Below are 20,860 nucleotides of genomic sequence, written 5' to 3' on the forward strand. Positions count from 1 at the left end.
ACTGATAATGTTTTTAGGCTAACATTCAGGTTTTGTTCGACATAATTGCTCTCTATTAAGTACATTTTTTTTACTGTGTTTTTATTAATATTGCTATTAGGAAGCTTATGAAGATGATACAGCAAAAAGTCTGGAATGTTTTATTAATAGAGACATATATAAGGAGGAACCCTATTGAAATTCAGTATAATTCTATATCTCTGTGTATCGATTATCTTCAGATCATTAATTTACATACGTGTATAGGGAAAGTAATATTAAGTTTAATTATTAGTATTTATTTGATTTCTAGGATACTGTTATTTATGAAAGATTAGATGAAGAACAGAAATTTAGAGATATAACTTTACAACATTTAGAGGAATTTGCTACATTAGGTTTGTATATTAACATCTACCAGTATATTTACCGTGACAAATTACATAACTGGTTGGCATAGACTAGCTCACCAAGACTTCTGATACTGAGTAATATTCAAAGGACTAGCCTTGTTACCAAGACATGGTTGTAAAATGGACAATACAAAGAGTAAGGTATACAGTAGAGTGCTTGACTTTTTTTTATGGTGTCTACATGAAGTTGACCTGAATTTTAAAGATTGTCAGGTATTATTCTATTGACATTGTTTATACTTGGTCCACTGTTCTACACCAACTGAGCTATTGAAGATAGGCATACTCATGGAACCACCATGGCTCCCAGGTCCAAAGATAGACTCAATGTTGAGATATCACTGATTTTATGTTCAACACCCGACAGATTGTCAAAAATAAAATTAAACAAACTAAATTTCAACTTAATATTTTGGAACGAATAATTATTATTGTAGGTTTGCGTACATTATGTTGTGCTGTAGCTGAAATATCCGATGAGTTTTATGATGAATGGAAACATACATTTTATAAAGCTAGTACATCCATTCAAAATAGAGAAAGAAAATTAGAAGAAGCAGCTGAATTAATAGAGAGGGTAAATGATAACTTAGATAACAAATATTCATAGTGTAGTTTAAAATTGCAGAATAAGTCAATAGTTTTAAGTTACTATTTTTACAAATCATGGACATAATATCAAACATTAACTGTTACATACGTCAGAATTTACAAACATCAGTCCAAAATATCTATGGCTAGAGGAAAAATTAATCAAATTTTATTTCTTTTCTTCTGTTGGAAAACAAAATATATGCCAGCTACATGTAGACTGTAGAATCATTTATGCAAATATCTTGTTCTTCCCATTTAATGAATTACAGCTATGTGTTTTTGGAGTCTCAGAAAAGATTTGGAAGTTAAATTTTCTTTTCTCAGAAATAGATTGTTTTTGAATTGTATATTTATATAAAATTCAAATATGTATTTTTTGATTTTTAGAATTTTAGATTATTAGGAGCTACAGCTATTGAAGATAAATTACAAGAAGTAAGTTGTTTAACCCGTTAAGTGTGTAGGTCGTTATATAACGTCCTGGACAACTGCCACTCACTGTGTGTAGGGCGTAATATAATGCCTTGGAGGTATTTTCCCCAACCTATTCTTAGAACATAGTTCATCACTTGGGGGAATCCCTTGGGAATTCCCCCACGATCGCAGCATGTGTAGGACATTATATTACGTCCTGGACAACTGCCACTCACTGTGTGTAGGGCGTAATATAACGCCTTGGAGGTATTTTCCCCAACCTATTCTTAGAACATAGTACATAGTTCTTCGTCACTTCGTCCAATTAATTACACAATAGGGGGTTAGTTAACGTTTTAAAAACGTCACGCTTAACAGGTTAAAGATATTTCTTAACTATTTAACAATATATTATAAAGATATATCAGGAAAATATTTTGTTGCTGAAAACATATCTTACAAGATATTTAAAAGCCTTTATAAATGACAAGTCCCTCATTAAAACATATTTAATTTTAAATTTTAGGGTGTGCCAGAAACAATAGATTCATTAAGTAAAGCTGATATTAAAATCTGGGTATTAACTGGAGATAAACAAGAAACAGCCATTAATATAGGTTATGCTTGTAAATTATTAACACAAGGAATGGATTTGGTTGTTATAAATGAACATTGTCTTGATGTAAGTATTAAAGTCTTCATACATCAAAGTCTCAATTTCTGAAGGATTTCCAAAATAATTTTTTTGTTTAAATCGATGGCCTTTGTTTTTGTATTGGGTAAGCTGATAAGCTTGACTATTTTGTATATTGTTCCGAGGTGATCAGTGGTAATTAAAACAGAGCAATACATCCCCCTGTCCACAAACAAATATCAAAAAGTATTGCCAGTTAATTGGGATGCGCACAGTCATAAGTTATGATAATTATTGAGGAACAATGTGACTACTTGTGAAGAAGCTTGTCTCCAACTCGATCTGTTACAACTGAACGTTGGTGTGTCTTTGCAAAAGTTTAACAGAGTTTTGCATAGTTGATTGAGTCCAGAAGAAAGGGTTCTGAAATATATCTGGGATTTTTCCTTTAAGGACTGAATTATTATAAGATGCATTGCATACTCTGATTTTGGATATTTTACCTGAAGAAGTACATTTGTTATAATAGTAGTATTACTCGTATAAATCAACATAGTTTCATACTAATCTGATTTATTTACTATGTAAAATATACTACTGATAGTTCTACCATTTATTTAAATTGTAGTCAACAAGAGAGACATTATTAAGTAGAAAAGCTCAGTTTGGTGATGCGTTAGGTAAAGAAAATGATGCTGCCTTAATTATAGATGGACAGGTAAATACTTTACAATATGAATTTTATTTTGTATCTCCGACTAAAGCATACTTGGAAATATAAATAAATTACCAGATTGACTCATTAACTGGCTGTCCTGTCGGTTAAATTCTTCTCCCATGCTTTACACATATAACTATAGTGATTTAGAAATAAATTATTTGTCTGTGATATCACCCACTGTGGAAGTGGACAATAAGCCCCACGATTGAACAAATGAAATTAAAGATCAATTTTAAAATGACCCGTGTAAAGTGAAAACTAGGTAGAACAGTGGTTAAAGTCACAACAAGCCAGATCATTCACATTTATCTCAAAAGTAAAATATTTGTTCAATTTTTTGATAATAAGTACAGCTGATTATTAAAAATTATGGCCCGACTCATATAAAGCAGATAGAATTATTATTACTTTATTTGTCTAAGACACAATCGATAGTAATCAATGTAACATTTAGATGATCATAGTTAAAATCGATATATTTGAATAATTTTTTGCGAGAATTGATTTTAAACTCTATATTTAACTTTTATTCTGGTATGTTGGGGCTTTAAAATAATCAGATGTCATAAATATTAAATATTTATTTCAGACATTAAAATATGGTTTATTATGTGATTGTCGTAAAGATTTTCTAGATATAGCTTTATCTTGTAAGGCTGTTATTTGTTGTAGGTATGTATCATTCTTATAATAAAAGAAAGTAGTTTTATTGGGGGAACATTAATTAAACAACATTCATCTATATGTCTTCATTAGCCCAGTCAGAGTAGAACAGTAGGACGTTAAACCTCATTTCATTTCATTTCTAAATTCTATTTAAATTCAATTTTAAAGCATCTTTTAAAATTTTATATAAAAACTCTAAGGTATATAGGGAACATCTATGGTGTTTTTTTCATAGACCAGTTTATTTTTGCTTATTTATGAAATTTGGTTAATACAGTTTTGGGTGGTATTTTTATTTGCAGGGTCTCGCCACTACAGAAAGCAGAGTTAGTAGAATTAGTTAAAACCACACAGAAAACTATAACATTAGCTATAGGTGATGGAGCTAATGATGTTGGTATGATACAGGTAAATTATAGATTGTATATTTCACTTTTACCAGGAAAGTATAACATTAGCTATAGCTAATGATGTTGGTATGATACAGGTAAACTATAGATTGTATATTTCACTTTTACCTGTAAACTATATGCTAATGATGTTGGTATGATACAGGTAAACTGTAGATTGTATATTTTACTTTTACCTGTAAACTATATGCTAATGATGTTGGTATGATACAGGTAAACTGTAGATTGTATATTTCACTTTTACCTGTAAACTATATTATTAGCTATAGCTGATGCTAATGATGTCGGTATGAAACAGGTAAACAATACCTTGTATATTTCACTTAGTTATTAACACTATATGCATGTGTATGTTTTTCATTTAAACATAACTGTGAATTTTTCAAATGACTCTGCCGATTAGTAATGTTTGTATATGTACTAGTGAAATTTCTAAGATTTTACGTTGATTTCAATGTCCACATGTATGTCTTATTTGTATTTTAGTTTATTTGTATACTTCATTTTGTAAAGTACACATGAACACATAGTATTGGAATTTGTGCACTATAAAAATATATGCTGATAATATATCTTTTACTATATTTACCTAATACTGTATATTTCATTGCATGTACCTAATATTATATATTATAGGCTGCTCATGTAGGTGTTGGTATTAGTGGTTTAGAAGGTTTACAAGCTGCTTGTGCTTCAGATTACGCCATTGCACAGGTAAGTTCTTATTACCAACTATTGTTATCCAATAAAATATCTATTTTGGTATTGAGTTTTCAGTTTTAGTTGTATACCTATCATGATTCATTATTATTTCTAATTTCAGTTCCGATTTCTAAAGAAGTTATTATTAGTACACGGAGCCTGGAGTTATAGTCGACTGTGTAAACTTATTCTTTATTCCTTCTATAAAAATATCTGTCTCTATGTTATTGAGGTAAGATATGTGTATCTATGTTATTAAATTAAGTTCTATAAAAATATCTGACTGTTATTGAGGTAAGATGTCTGCATCTATGTATTTGAAGTAAGTTCTATTGAAGTAAGTTCTATAAAAGTATCTATATTGAAGTACGATATCTGTATCAATGTTGTTGAAGAAAGTTCTATAAATATATCTGTATCAATGTTATTGAAATATTTTCTACAATTGCTTTTAGCAAGCTTATTAAGAAGACATAAAAGTTTATTCCTGTCTATAATTTTCAATTTTTGGGAACATTTAAATCTAAATATCCTCTCAGCTACATATTTGGCAATACAATGTATTCACCATATACAAAAACATTCTATAGGTTATTTAATTGCTTGATTTTTACTGAAAATTGTATATTTTACAGTTTTGGTTTCAAATAGTAAATGGTTTCTCTGGTCAGATTTTATTTGAGAGATGGAGTATTGGTTTATATAATGTGGTATGTATATTATATATTATAAAATAAGAGTTTAACATCTTCACTTTTCTGCCCAAGCCGTACTAAGACAGGCATACTCCATGGAGTGTAATTTTGTCCGGACAGTGCTACGGCATGCTCTTATTTTGATTTCTATCTGCACCACTGTCTTTTATAACCACAGTTAGTATATATAGACATGATCATCCAGGCACTTACACAGTGTGGAATTTGGGGACTTACGGCCAACTCAACAAGAAAACTAAAATTCTATATTTCTTCCAATTTCCAAATAGTAATATCACATAGCTTTAGATAATTGCACAGGATTAGAATAAATGTTTGCAAGAATCTTGCACCTACTGAATAACCCACCTACCTTTAATAAAGTAAGCTGATATTTTGTCTGTTATAGATATTTACAGCTGCCCCACCATTAGCTATGGGATTATTTGATAGATACTGTAGTGCTGATACTATGATGAAAAATCCTATACTCTATAAAGATAGCCAAAAAGGAAGATTCTTTAATGTTAAGGTAAGGTATTTTTTTTATAAAAAAAACTCCATAACTCTATATCCTAAAAACACAAATGAGATCATTTAAATACTTTATCGACTGATGTTATTGAATAAACACAAAGTACATATCGAGTAAACTCAAGAATATCGGGCGTATACTAACTGAATAAAACAATATCTCCACCAATCACCACAGCTGTATTTAATCTTAACAATTCTACTTTCATTTCTGTTAACTATGACAGAATTTGATTGCATTCTGCCAGTTCTGATCGTTCACTCAAGTACACTCCTTACAATGGTAATATTTTAAGATTGAATTTTATGATTTTTTATAGGTATTTTGGATGTGGATTATGAATTCTATATTTCATTCCATACTTTTATTCTGGATGACTTTAGCAGCACTCAAACAAGGTAAACATTATGGGTTAATAAGAGTTTATTGTAATTTGACATAAAACACAGACATCTGGTGTAATTAGGCTTTGACCATGTACAATTAGTCCATCTGTAATGAACCAGGAAAACAACAGACTCATATATGCCATATGATTAATGTTGATTATTACAAAATCTCAACCGTTTGATAAAAAGTATTTCAACCTGAAATGTTATAAAGATAAGTGAACCACCTCTCATCTAACTTCAAATCTGTTTTTACTGCTGTTGTGTGGTGATTTTTAAATATCCATTGCTTACTGCTCTCTGCCAGCATCATCGTTTGATCCAACAGCAGAACTATCAACCAGTCCAGCCACTGTTACTCTTTCAAGGGAGTGTTGCCATCACTCCTCTGTTCCTAAAATATCAACCACTGAGTCTGATGCTGCTATCTTAGTGCATGCATTACTTACATGCTATTAGGTAACACAGGCACTGGTCTGCAAGTTTAACACATTATGGCTATTACCGGTACATTAAAATTTGAAGATTGTCATGACAATGGTTGTATATTTATAAACTTTAATCACTAATATTTAATAAATACCTTCTCAACTGTATTTTATTACATATTGTATTTTGTTTTTTATTTAACAGATATTTCTTTCTCTGATGGTAAAGTGGGAGATTATTTATTTATGGGGAACTTTGTTTATACTGTAAGTAAAACAAAAATAAAATTACATTAGGCTGTAGTAGAATGCAAAGGACATAATGAAGATTTTTGAGAAAAGTTACGCATTTTGATGTACACCAGAATGGATCAAATTCATGGATTGGTTGAGTGAAAAGAGTATATACCCTGTTTCTTATGCCTTATCCACACATAACTTTTCAATAAGATGATTTTTGTATTAACTTTTGTTGTCAACTAAATTGTTTTTGGGAATACAGCTAATATAGCTCTCAGAGATTGCATATTGCGTTATGACATCGCCATTTTCATCACTGTCACTGAAATCTGAGTCAAAACTTGTCATCAAAGTTCACCGTCTTCATCCTTGAATATTGCACCCAACACCTTCCTGGCAGTTAGCCGTGGCATAATGTCACTTTTTTGGGGACATGTATCAACACAAAAATCCCGCAAATTTCAGAAAATTAGTAAAAAAAACAAAAGCACAAGATTGACAGTAGAGGGTACTTCTTTTGTTTAGTGAAACGCCACCTATCTGATATAGGAGTTAACTCTATTAAAGCGCTGGGAAATAAATACAATCGATAAACCTGGAATATCCTGGGTAATGCGGGACCAAGGGTTAAGAAATGAGAAAATGAATGATATAAATATTGTGTATTTCAGTATGTTGTGGTAACAGTGTGTTTGAAAGCAGCTCTAGAAACAGGAGCATGGACTTGGGTAATATTTTATTGTAGTAATAAATTAAAATAGTCCATAAATACATAATACAAGCACATTCTACATGCCATAGAACATCAGCTGAGACTCAGTCTATGTTATGAATTGTAATTGTATGTGTAAACTAGCATAATATAAAACAAAATCATGTATGTATTAACAATTCTAAGTAACTTGGTTTTAGTTGTTTGGGACCCACAGTGGCTAAGTGAGTATGCTTAGTCTGGCCTTTACGGATTTGCTAACAGTTTCGGCCTAGAATGTTCATCAGGTTTTTCTGGTGTGGTTTCCCCTTGTCAGTGGTGCAAGATGGAGGGCCTGGGACAACTTTCTAGTTGTTTATATGTGGTGAAAAAACTGAGGTCCCGTGTACAACTTGGCGTGCACATAAAAGATCCCTTCACAGTTAGAATTTGTATAAGTGTGACTGTTGCGACGTTGTACGGGCAAAATTTCCTTGATAGCACAATGTATGGCATATCCCATCATCATTAGTCCAGTCAGAGCAGAGCAGTGAGACGTTAAACACCTATAATGTTAGAACTGTATTGCTACAGAAATCATTATTGCAATACAGTCAAAGTATTGCATTATATTGCGTGTAAGATACTTATTTTAATCTACTAGGCTTGTTGTATATAACAGCTTGTATATATTCAAGTATAAGCAGTACGGTGTATATATTTCTAGAGTAGATATAGAATTGAGATGATATCATCTGTCATGCATCTAGGTATGGATATTTTAATGATTTGTACTAATGTTCAATCCTAATGAGTTTGTTGAACTTATGTATTTATGATTTATTTATTGTAGTTAACCCATCTGGCTATCTGGGGCAGTATTGCCTGCTGGTTTTTATTCCTGATAGTCTATAGTCATGTATTTCCTATAGTAGACTTAGCACCAGAAATGGTGGGGATGGTAAGTATATATATTTATTTCTTCCTTTAATACATTGTATACAATGAAAATCATAAATTAATTTTGTGAAAACTAATTTATTGTGTCGTAAAAAGAGAGCGATCACTCACCCTTACACTTAAACTCATCTGAATTATAATCCTTCGAGACTTACGTGTTGTTCTCCTGGAGAGGGGAGCCACAGTGGCTAAGTGAGTAAGTTGCTGGCTCGATAACAATGAGTTCCCTGGTTTTCTCCTGATGTTGGCAGGAGCATCTCTAGTCAATTGGATAGGACAAAAACAGGTCCCTTGCACATATTGGTGTGCACATTAAATAGCCCATGACAGTTGACATTCGTAAAAAAATAAGAGTAGTGTCACTATCTGGTCAAAATGTCCCACATAGCACACTGCATGGGATATGCCCGTCTTCATTAGCACCCTGTTGATGCAGAAAAATAAGACATTAAACCCTATTTTATTTCTTATGGTAAGGTCTGCTCTAGAGACATTACTCGATCTGAAGTTCTCATAGATGTAAATACTGACAGGGTAAACCTGATTGCTAAATAATTAATGACATATTTCCATACAAATTTCATGTGCTTTATGATATATTCTAGGATCGTTATGTATTTGGTTGTTCTTTATTCTGGTTGGGTTTAATTATCATTCCAACATCATCATTACTCAGAGATTTCTCTTGGAAAGTGTAAGTAGCCTTTATTTATCTGTATTTCATTGTGTACAAATGCATCCAAATTGTAGATATGTTTTTTGTTAGATATGAATTAATATAAAAGTTTTTTTTAAAAATATATTTTAGATTAAGGAGATGGTTCTATAAATCACAGAGGCAATATGTACAAGAAATGGAATTATCTAATAAAGAAGCTGTTATTCATTCATCTTCTCCTAAAAAGAAAAGGTAAGTTTACATATTCTCACCTTGATTCTGTCAGAAACGGGAGCAAAGATTTTGGCTACTGGTTATATTGTTGACTAAATCCCAAAGCAAGCTGAATTTGGGATGTCAAAACTTTTTGAAAGCAAGCTAATAATGGAGAAAAGGCAATTTTCAAACCCATTTCATGCTTTTCAAAGGTGACAAACGGATGGGATGAAAAATTGACAACCCATGTATATATTGGTTATTGACCAAAAATATCCCTTTAAACTTTGAAGAAGAGTGGATGTCTGGGCAAATTGCTCCCCTTGCATTGGACACATAATCGTAGAAATAAACTGGGCATTTCCACATACTCTTCATCAATTTCAAAAGTGTCAAAAGTTCCTTTATGTGTACACAGGGCCTCAGTTTTTCACCCAGAACCTCCCCTTAGTGTCATAATGAGCTAAGTAAAACCCAATTCCATTCTTTTATTTTTAGTCTTAAGACCTGAATGATCCATTTAGTGAGCAGTTTTATAATCCATATTGTATTTTTTCTTGATTTTAATTTGTTTAGACCAATATCAGAGAGAGCTCGTCTGTTAGGATGTAGTTTATTTTCACGACCTGGTAGAATGTCACAGACCACAGATCAACCACGTAAGTCTTACATGTCCACTGCTAATATATCAGTATAAATATAGTTTAGATACTTATAGTTTACTATTATGTCTTCCATCAAGGCTAAATCTAACAGTGTAGGACTGTTAGGAGGATGCCCTGTATGTTGTTAAGTTATGTTCAGATATATTTTTAATTTGTCTTAGTTAATTATGAATTCAAATTAAATCTGCTGTCTTCCTTATTTTGTTTTTAACATTTAAGCACATTGATTTGTTTTGTATCAATTGCTACCGACAGTTGTCTGTTGAAAACTGTTGTAGTGGCAGTCTTATGAACATCTGTCATTCTGATGAAAGTCATTTGAATGACCATCGTCCTAGAATCAGTTGTCTAAACAACTATCATCCTAGCAGCAGTAGTCAAAACAACTATCATCCTAGCAGCAGTAGTCAAAACAACTATGTCCTAGCTTCAGTTGTCTAAACAACTATCATCCTAGAATCCGTTGTCTGAACAACTATCGTCCTAACATCAGTCATCTTAACAGTTATTTCCTAATGGCAGTTATATCTAGACAGCTGCAGTCATTCCAACAACTATTGTCCTGTGTACCATATTTACAAGCGGAGTTGGATGGCTGAATGGTTAGCACTTATGCAGTGTATCATACGGTCTGTCATTGATTCAACTGGCATGGTTTCGATTCCCTGGTTGTACGTGACAAGGAGTAGGGTCGCCTGTCCAACCTCGTGGGTTTTCTCCGGGTCCTCCAGTTTCCTCCCACTGCTAAAGACCCCTACGTGCAAGCGATTATTGAAATAAAATTGTTAGTCCCGAAATGACCTAGTTTGTGTCGAGTGGACGTTAAACCCCATTTCTCTCTCTCTCTCTCTCCATATTTACAATGAACTGGATCACAGAAAACTACAATTTTGTACCTAAAATAAGGTTGATAGTAGATTTGATTTTCAGTCTAATAGTATTGTATTGTTGTATTATGTTGATTATTTTGAGATATGTAATGTCATTGATATAACAGTTTGTCTTACTAACATCATCTTAACATGACTGTGAGCTTGTGCACATTTATTAGAAAATATAAACAGTTGCTAATTGTCTAACTCAACTAAACATTTATATATGTTACAAAAAATACTCAATGTCAGGTGAGTGTATAAATATTACAGAGTCTACTTATTTGATTAGTTCATATCATGTTCTTTGGAACAAGAACATAGAATTATCAGAGAGATCCTGTAATCTGTCTTGATTAATGTCTGCTATTTCTATGATTTCACCTTAAAAATGATATGTGTTGGACAGTATTTTAATCAAGAACATAGATAAATCCAGGAAATTATATAAGCTGTCTTGAATAAGGTCTGTTATTCCTAAAATAAAATGTTGGACAGTATTTTTTATCAAGAACATAGATAAATCCAGGAAATTCTATAATTTGTCTTGAGTATTGTCTGTTATTCCTATGATGCCATCTTAAAAATGGAATGTTGAATAGTATTTGTCAAAAACATAATTAAATCCAAGAAAATCTATAAGCTGTCTTGAATAAGATCTGCTGTTCCTGTAGATTTCACCTTAAAAATGGAATGTGTTGGACAGTATTTTAATGAAGAGGGCCTATACCCACACAATCTAATTCTACTAACAGCTGTAGATCATTAACAAAGTCACGATCACTTTTAGTTCCTATATTATACCAGCATTACTACAGCTCGTCTCACATCATCTTCAATAATTATTGTCTTGAATCTGGAAGTAGTATGCTGATTGGCTTCATACCGAGGAAGTAAGCTAATAATAATAGTAATTTTGGTTATATCACATCTTGCCATGCCAAGGTTATTATTAATATGTATTATGACTAAAAAGAACTCTATAGTCATTTCTTTAATTGTAACAATGATTATTTTAACCTAAATAATAACTATATATCTATTAGGCTGTGAGAATATAGAAACTATTCATATATAATAACTACTGCTAGTTTGGTGAGTTAATGCAATAATTGTATCATTATAATAGTTGAGTGGCTTTTAGTGTGGGACAAGTACGCTATACTAATACTAAAACATCATCATCACACACCAGTAGCATACTAGAGAATAATTTCATGAACAGTCAGTTGTAAATTTACAGTTGCTTGTCTTTAATTTCTAACTGTAAAGCAAGAAATTAATGCATCAAGTTATTTAAAGATGCTTTCACACGTACAAAATGTGATTTGATGATATATTTAGGCTGAAAACATATTCAAATTAATTTATCATTTTCAAACGGTTGCTTCTGATCCCTCTGAAAACATTTCAATCGGAAGAAAACTAATCTATTTTTCATAACAAAACACAAGGTATATATGGATGTAACTACTTCTCTATTATTTAATAACAACGTTTCGTAACACATACAGGTCACGTTTTCAAGTTAATGATAAATATCCATCTACTCAACCTATTTATACATATTTTATCATTCTACTAAGGGTCAATTATCTATTATTGTTTGTCTTATTTATTGACATTGTGGTTGCTTTTAATTTATTTTAATGGTTTCTTCTGGTTATTAATTAGTTCGGTGTAAGCCAAATATGTATAAATAGGCTGACTAGATGGATATTTATCATTATGTAACTTGAAGAAGTGACCTGTATGTGTTACGAAGCGTTGTTATTAAATAAGAGAGAAGTAGTTAATCCATATATACCTTGTGTTTTGTTATGAATAGTTAACCGTGCTTCTAGATGTCATTTAAAGAATTAATCTATTTTTATCATCCCTGTTTATCATGTGAAATCTTATATACACTACTAGAATTTTGTTGTTTATTCCCAATAACACAGAGATTGTCTATTCCTATACCTTCCAAAACATGTCCATGGGTGCAGGATGTTGATGACTTAAACTTCCCATTTTGATACGATTATAATTAGTGCTCCTACGGTTAGGACTTTTTGTTATTCGAATAGCCGTTGCTATTAACCGGTTAGTAACCGTTAACCGTATGGTATCAATTTTAAACATAAAACAGAGCTTGTCTGGAGCTACGAGTCATTACTCGTGCGCACACTATACTCGCCTTATAAAAGGCATTACACGCGCAAAAATTTCAGGAATTTTTTCAGACATGAACAATTCTTTAATGAAAATTTAAACTATCTAAGGCCTTAGCTATTTATTTACCTGGTTAACTTGAAACATTTTTTTAATTCAATATAACGATAATATACAAAACAATACTCAATTTCCCTTCGTACGTGACAGACGGCGATAATATTACGATTACACAATGTTACTAAGAATAGAATAAAGTAAATTTAACTGAAAACCAAAGTAGAATTCATTCGAGAAATTACGAGATATGAAACGTGTTCAATGCCGTAACGAATCTAGTATAATGTCATTTTCTAGCCTTTATGATTATATTTTGAATGGTGGTTACGTTTTGAAGTAAATAATAAACAAGGTAGAATATAGTTAGAAATGCCGAGAAGTATTTATATTGGATTAACAATAGCAAAAGACGAACAAGGTCCGTTGACTTTGCCGTATGACTACGACGAGTGCTATTAATAGTATCATTGTTTAGCAGTCGACATCGTTGGACGACTGTTACATTCTAAAATTTTCAAACATCAAATACAAAATTACAACGGGCAAGTTTTGTTATAAAGAGGAATATAATCAGACACAACTCTATGTAATGGGGGACATCTCCGAATAACCGTACCGTTGAATTCAAACCGTTTAACCGTCCAGTTCTAACCGTTTACGGCTATCCGACTAGTCGTAGGAGCACTAATTATAATTCTTGTTTCATGTCTGAGGATTTATTAGCATTAGTAAATTGTAGTCTAATTTTATTAAACTTGGTAAAACTTACAACTATAAACCCCTGGAAAAAAATCTTGCTTTACAGTATTTCATGAACTAGTACTGTACAGACCTCCATTAGGCGTAGATTAGTTCATCTTGGGTCGTATTAGTCTTCTGGAGTTATCCCCCTCCCCCTTCTCCTTCCTTGAACATGGCACACTTGTATCATGGTACAGCATGTAAAAACATCAAATATTTAAGATATTTGTATTACTGGTAGTTTGTCACAGTATCATAGTTGAAGATTAGTTTTAGACATCCAACTTATGTTTTGTGTTCACACTAATTTAGATTAATGCCATCACATACGTTATAGATTCCAACTGTGTAACACAATTCAATTGGTGTGTCATTGTAGGAAACACAATCCTCTAAAACAATTAGCATCACTGACTAATTCTGATGTTTTATTAACATAAACTTGTCATCACCTTAATATTTTATAAAATGTTCCCCTTGTGTCTCCATATAAAATTATACTCACCCCCGAGATATATTAACTGGAATTGATAATTTCATTCTTTTGTTTAGTTTTAAGCTGTGTTTCCATTATTGCTGTTCTTTTTTGTTTTTAATGTGTTGGGTGTGACTCATTTTGATTTTTGAAAGGAGTTGAGATTCTTAAGTGTATAATTTTTGGGTATTGTTGACAGAATGTTTATAAAGACGACAGAACTTTGTCCACTGGTTAGTAGCCCACAAAAAGTTATATAATAAGTACACAATAATTTTTCTATACACAGAATACAATAAAATTGTACAACACAACCTGTAATATATATTGAATACACACTGAAATATCACAATATTGTAATACACACCGAATACAACAGTGTTATAATGCACGATGAATACCACAGTGTTATAATGCACACTGAGATCACCAATGTTGTAATACAACAGTTTTACAATGCTCAATGAATACAACAGTGTTATAAAATTCACTGAACTCACCAATGTTGCAATACACACTGAATACAACACACTAAATTCCAATAAGCACAAAGCTATTCACTAAAGTGGTGTCATATTTTTAATTCAGTTATTTCTGCTTATATCACAAAGGTACATAAGTTATATCAAAATAATGTATTAAAAGGAGAGATGCAAAATAAAAAATTTCAGTCTTATGGGGATATGTGCACTTATTTGCTTCAATGTGGTAGTCAATTAGTCAATATTTGTACATATAAAAGTTAATTATAAAAGTCAGTAATAGTATTACTTTTAAAAATAGATTTGTTTGTTAGTTGTATCCGTATGTAGGTAAAAAGATAGCTATTTTGATGGTACAGTAACACATTCTTTTCATTTACCCCCCCCCCCATTTTCTTGTTGATCCTGCTAAGTACAAAGCTGTATTGTCCTAATCAATTAGAAATTTTCATAATCTTATTAAACTGCCTTGGATTTAGTTACAGAAATGCAGATTTTGTTCCATTCATTTATAGAAGTGAACTACACAAAACAGTGTATACTTAGTTTTTCTATTATAACAGACAAATAGTAATCTGTACTATAACATCTAAAGCAGTTTAGTAATTTCATAAAAATGTTCTATGAAGAAAGAATTAATAGTGAATTAAGCAGTTTTTATTATTAATATAGTTTCTTTTAGATTCTGTAATATGTTAGAATTAGATACGTTTACAGGTAGAACAATATTCAGTATTTTAATCTAAGCTTCATATTAACTTTGAACTCAATAAAAAGAAATTTGAAAGAGTCAATCTGAATTATTTCATAATTTTGTAAAAGAATTTTTCATTATATTTGTATTAAAACTTAATTCTGAATCATAAATAGATTATGTCTTTTTATTAGGTTCAGATCTGATAGCATCTATATTTCAGCTATATACTATTCTCTCACTAATAGCATCATGTATACATTCTCTTTGATATCTTGGAATCTTGCTTCATACCACTATACATTATAATTCAATTCACTCAGGCCTACTCTAGATGACACACACAACTGTTTTAGTTTCAGAGTGATTTGGTTTGGAAATCCAATTTAAGATAGATTACGTTATTTTAACCAATACCCGACCCGATCATACTTCTTTTCGATTTCATTTCTTTTTTATTTCATGTGTAGTAACCATGATCACATGAACTGTGCATTTTATAGAGATGTAGAATTTACTGTACAGATTTGGTCAAAATTATGCCATTGGTTGATCTTGTATTAATGACACATGATCAGTGTTGGTTTGCTATTGCAAGCCATTCCTAAGGAAAATAATCTCTTTTCATGGTGACTTGTAAAGTGCTGGCTCACTAGTTCATGAAAAAAAGAGAGACAAAAAAACGATGAAATACTTGAATTTTCATGAGATAACTAGTACAGGTATTTACCGCACACTGGAGTCTAATCAAACTATAATATGTAGTAGGTAATTTGGCACTCCTTAGTAGACAATCCCAATACAGATCACTCTGAAGCAACAAACCATCAACCAATTATCTTCTTGATTTCAAACCAGTATATAATTGAGTTATTGCACCTTTCTCTTTGCTTGTCCCTTTACATAATATCATGTTCGCTGTTTGCACCCATAACACAACCATACACAGAATGTCATGAATTTTTGATGAGACACATTGACAGATGAAATATATGGAACTATCACTCACACTTTGTATGTTGTAAAAAAAAAGAATTCTTTTAATTATATTCTGATGTCATTTTCCATTATTTAAATCATTGATCAAATTTCATACTTTTGATAGTGGTCACATCAAATGCTTATTTTACTATTCAAATATTCGAAATCATTATCCGATTCCTATTCAAATGTTCATTCAATTGAATTGATCAATTTTGTACCCTTTTTGGTGCATTTAATGATTTATAGAAAATATGAATCTATCAAATCAATATATTTTTTTTTTATCTCCAGATTTGTTTATTTTTTAATATTAGTTGATTTCATTGAACAGATTTTATTAAATATTTCATAGGAGGCAAAAACATATCAGATTCCAATAGTTTTAATTGACATTAAATATTGAATACAAATTCCAATTTGAAAATTCAAGTATTTGTGTGAGCACTATGTCTTACATTCAGTCGATGTTATGAGATAATCTCAATAGCTAAAATAACTTCTTTTCTTTGCATCACAAAAATTAAGGAAAACCTTTTCAAATATATTACATAAGTAAGAAACATATTTTGAATGGCTAACAAGAGACACGTTTTATGAAATTAAACATTCACCCAGTGGTAGTATAAATGTTTTGTTTTTGTTTTCAACTTGGTGTTCTTTTGTCTACTTATGCTTAACTTGATTTGGATTGGAAGCTGATTTAAATAATTTTATTTTATTTTACATGCTAATGTATTCAACTAACTAATATTTGAATGTAAATAATTAGATGAATTTTTTTGTATGAATGATTATTAATAATTGTTAGTTAAATGTTTATGTTATGGATAGATGTATTATTTATTTTCTAACCTGAGCCTATTTGTTACGTTAGCATGATTTGATTTATTTGTTTTTTATTGTCTTTATAAAATTAGCTCCGTCACCTACTCCTTCACGTAAGTTTATGTTTTCTAGCTTTTCATTATTTATAGATGTTTTGTGAATTAATTATAGTTAGTTCAAATATTACTAATATTCTTATCTGCAAACTAACCTTATTTATTTCTTTATTTTAAAACCTACAAAATAGACAACTGAAGGTAATTGTTCACCTATTGTGATATCCACATGGCCAATATCATCATTCAGAAACTTTCAAATACTGTTTCTGGCTAAATAAACCACATGGGTCAAAAAATCAAAACACAAGTATGCATAGACTTACATTCTATATTGAAAAACCTTTAAATTGATATGTGACTTATGGATTTACATAATTTACATGTATCTTACAAAAGGGCACAGATATTTAGGTATGGAGTACACACCATAATATTTATTTTAAGAAAAAAGCAATTAAAATTAGTATAACAAACAGATTTTATGCATTTCTGGTAAGTTTTTGGCTTTAGGGAATTAAAAATGAGGTCATTTTGGAAAACAAAATAGGTTGAATGAAATGTTTTGACAAGTAAATATATAATGCAGTTTCACAATCCCAAAATTGTTAGTTTAAAAGTTGCAAGTTCAAAATCATTACTGCTACTAACAAGTTATAGAAATGTTTTTATAAAAATGATATATTCAATCCAAATTTATACAGAATTATAGTGCCAGTACTTAAAGTTATTGAGTCAATGTTAGCTTATTTCTCCACTAAGCTGTGTTCATGTCTTTTAATTTAAAAGCAAAACATTAATCACTGGGTGATCAAGTACCTTCAGTGTTTCAGTTTGAATGCACTTTTGCAGCCTTATGATATCTTACATATTTGATATATTCCTATGTTTTCTTTCTTTCTATTTATTATATTACACTCCAGTTAACTCTTACAAAATAACCAAGATTATAATAGAGGGGAGGTAACTTTTGTGACTTGGTCCTTAATCTCATATTATCTCCCCTTAGACCACGAATGCCATATACTGTGTAGTGTAAATTATCTGCAGGAAGGAATTAAAAAAACAAATGTTGCAGTTCTCAGATACTCCTCCATTACACGGGTTGGGTGAATAATAGAGGTGTTACTAAACCATTGATGTATTTACAGGAGAAAGGTCATCAAGTCTAACTAACTATGGTATGATACTAACTGGGAATGAAGGATTCAATCTTGCTTACTTAATGTAGACTATTCTGATGGTGTATATTTTATCTTTTTCACTATTCTATCTTCGTAAATCCAACATCACATAATACTGTGCAGTAATAACTGTATATTTTAATTAGTTTCCAAATAGATATTTATACACATACAAATACTAATCAATATATTTTATACTTAATTAAGAATTAACTTTTAACTAAATCTACTTGTTTAAAACAACAAAGAATATATATATTTATATATATACGATTTTTAATGGTGAGAGTATAAGCAGAAATTTGTGCTTTAGTTGTAGGATGAGGGATTAGGAGAAACATTCACTTTTCTCACGATGGCATTTATATCCTGCCTTACATTAAAGAAGCTAAGTCTCTAACTCAATATTTTCCATAATATTCAGAATCAAAACACTAGTGAATTAAATATTGATCAATATTGATGTTATTATTTGCCATGAAATTATAGGATTCAAAAAAACAATATTTAAGTTTAAGACTATTAACATTTTATAATCAGTACACAAGTCATGTACCCTATAGTTTCAGGTGCTATTTTGTAATGAAAAAATATCCTACAATGCAGTGTGGAAGTAATTAGTAAAGGCTGATCCGCAAACAACAAAATAATAATTTAAAAAATGTGTAGAATGCAATAAGCAGTCATAGACAACTGCCGTTCAATTTGAAGTGTTCACTATTTCACCGATTATAATTGAGAAATAACAACATTTTCATCAAAAATTGAATATAAATCACTTCATATACATTAATAATAATACTACATTAATATGTGCTTTCAGAACATTTTTTGTCTATTTCAAAGTTCCAAACAATAGAGCCATTCGCCCTTTATAAAGAATAGAACAAATAAGAGTCTGTTATCAAATTTATTTAATTCATTTATATACACAGTACATTATTTTCCTACTTTCTTTATAACTTCATCTATATAACTATTCTGCACACAGAGAACTATCTACTCTACTTCGAGAATAAATCTCTGCCCTAAATGGCCACCATATCCAACAATTAGTATATTGTTTTGTAATGCGGTGCTACTCCGGTTCACATCTGTTATACACAAAAAGACTAATTAAACCTTTTCAATTTTATTAAATGAAAGCAGAATATATACTTCTCAAAATTCTCGAAATAAGTGTTTTTGACTAAAATCATTGATTTAGGACTTAAAATGTCGGTCAACTAGCTTAGTGTCTATTCTCACACAGAGCTAATTGTAAACAGGCAGCATAAGTTTAGTATGCTGTACAACACGTTGGTTGTCTTCCATCTATTTTGGGCAGTTGCTAACATGGACAAAGACCATATTTTCACTTTCATTTTTGATCAGAAATTGGGAATAAGTAATGGGTACACATTGTTGGTGTTAATAAGCCTGAGAATTACAATATGTAAAATAATGGTATTTATTTATTTATTTATTTATTTATTTATTTATGCAAATAGAATGTAAAGAATGATAAATATCACCATTATTTTACTACTCAGTTTTCTTGGATTAATGTGTCTTTTTGGTGCTGTATGTGGTTTGTTATGGGTTTTTTTTAATGCCTTTGCAGTACAATTAAGATGTTAGATGATAAGGTCATAACCAAACAGTGAGAATTCATAGCATAAATTGTTCTAGAAAAAATATTGTTGTTCACACTGATTCAGGAAATTTAATGACACTTGGTACAAATTGTATTTAGGGACATGATGCATCAATTTGGTTAAAACACAGATCATATTTCATTTCGTTTTTTTTATAGTTCAAAATTTTGTTTTACTTGTATTTACTACACTAGGATCTGGAAGAGTTGTTATATTACCCACATTCTGGATGATGTGAGGGATTAGCTAATGAAATGGTCTGTTGGCATGAGTTGCATGGAACTGTGGGTAACCCACTAGAAACATCAAGGCTGATTGGGTAATGAAATGTCTGACGTCATAGTGTCAAAAGCCACTCGTATGACCTCCGACACGACCTCCCACTACAACTGGTCAGATCTGTAGTAGAGGCCATGAAAGTATAAAAAAACGAAACAAAATATAGATCTGTTTTTTAATCAGATTGATGATGGATGGAAAAGTTATTTTTTACTTTATATATAAAACATGATTTACAAAATTTTATATTCAAATTGATTATTCCAAGATTGTGTAAATAGTCTAAAAATTTAGTAATAAACCACCCCCACTCTTAGCACACCAAGGCTGTCGGACTCTGACCTATGAAAGTTAAGTCAGCTAACATCGCACCAATGAATACATCCTGAATTATTAGCACAAGTTAT

General features: G+C 30.9%; 1 protein-coding gene across 1 annotated transcript in view; it reads left to right on the forward strand.

The window, feature by feature from the left end:
- The window catches only part of LOC126829391 (probable phospholipid-transporting ATPase IA), a 54,719-nt gene that overhangs the window by 27,369 nt on the left and 6,490 nt on the right, over positions 1–20,860 (forward strand). Inside the window, exons 20-39 of the mRNA XM_050559206.1 lie at positions 293–377; positions 830–969; positions 1,374–1,421; positions 1,927–2,082; positions 2,663–2,752; positions 3,345–3,427; positions 3,724–3,829; positions 4,468–4,545; positions 4,655–4,765; positions 5,169–5,243; positions 5,638–5,760; positions 6,083–6,161; positions 6,786–6,847; positions 7,492–7,548; positions 8,365–8,472; positions 9,077–9,165; positions 9,280–9,381; positions 9,922–10,004; positions 15,467–15,511; positions 17,390–17,410. Of these exons, the coding sequence (XP_050415163.1) occupies positions 293–377; positions 830–969; positions 1,374–1,421; positions 1,927–2,082; positions 2,663–2,752; positions 3,345–3,427; positions 3,724–3,829; positions 4,468–4,545; positions 4,655–4,765; positions 5,169–5,243; positions 5,638–5,760; positions 6,083–6,161; positions 6,786–6,847; positions 7,492–7,548; positions 8,365–8,472; positions 9,077–9,165; positions 9,280–9,381; positions 9,922–10,004; positions 15,467–15,511; positions 17,390–17,410 (1,741 nt within the window). The remainder of the gene's footprint in view (positions 1–292; positions 378–829; positions 970–1,373; positions 1,422–1,926; positions 2,083–2,662; positions 2,753–3,344; positions 3,428–3,723; positions 3,830–4,467; positions 4,546–4,654; positions 4,766–5,168; positions 5,244–5,637; positions 5,761–6,082; positions 6,162–6,785; positions 6,848–7,491; positions 7,549–8,364; positions 8,473–9,076; positions 9,166–9,279; positions 9,382–9,921; positions 10,005–15,466; positions 15,512–17,389; positions 17,411–20,860) is intronic.

The sequence above is a fragment of the Patella vulgata genome, chromosome 8 (genome assembly GCF_932274485.2).
Source record: "Patella vulgata chromosome 8, xgPatVulg1.2, whole genome shotgun sequence".
Lineage (NCBI taxonomy): Eukaryota > Metazoa > Mollusca > Gastropoda > Patellidae > Patella > Patella vulgata.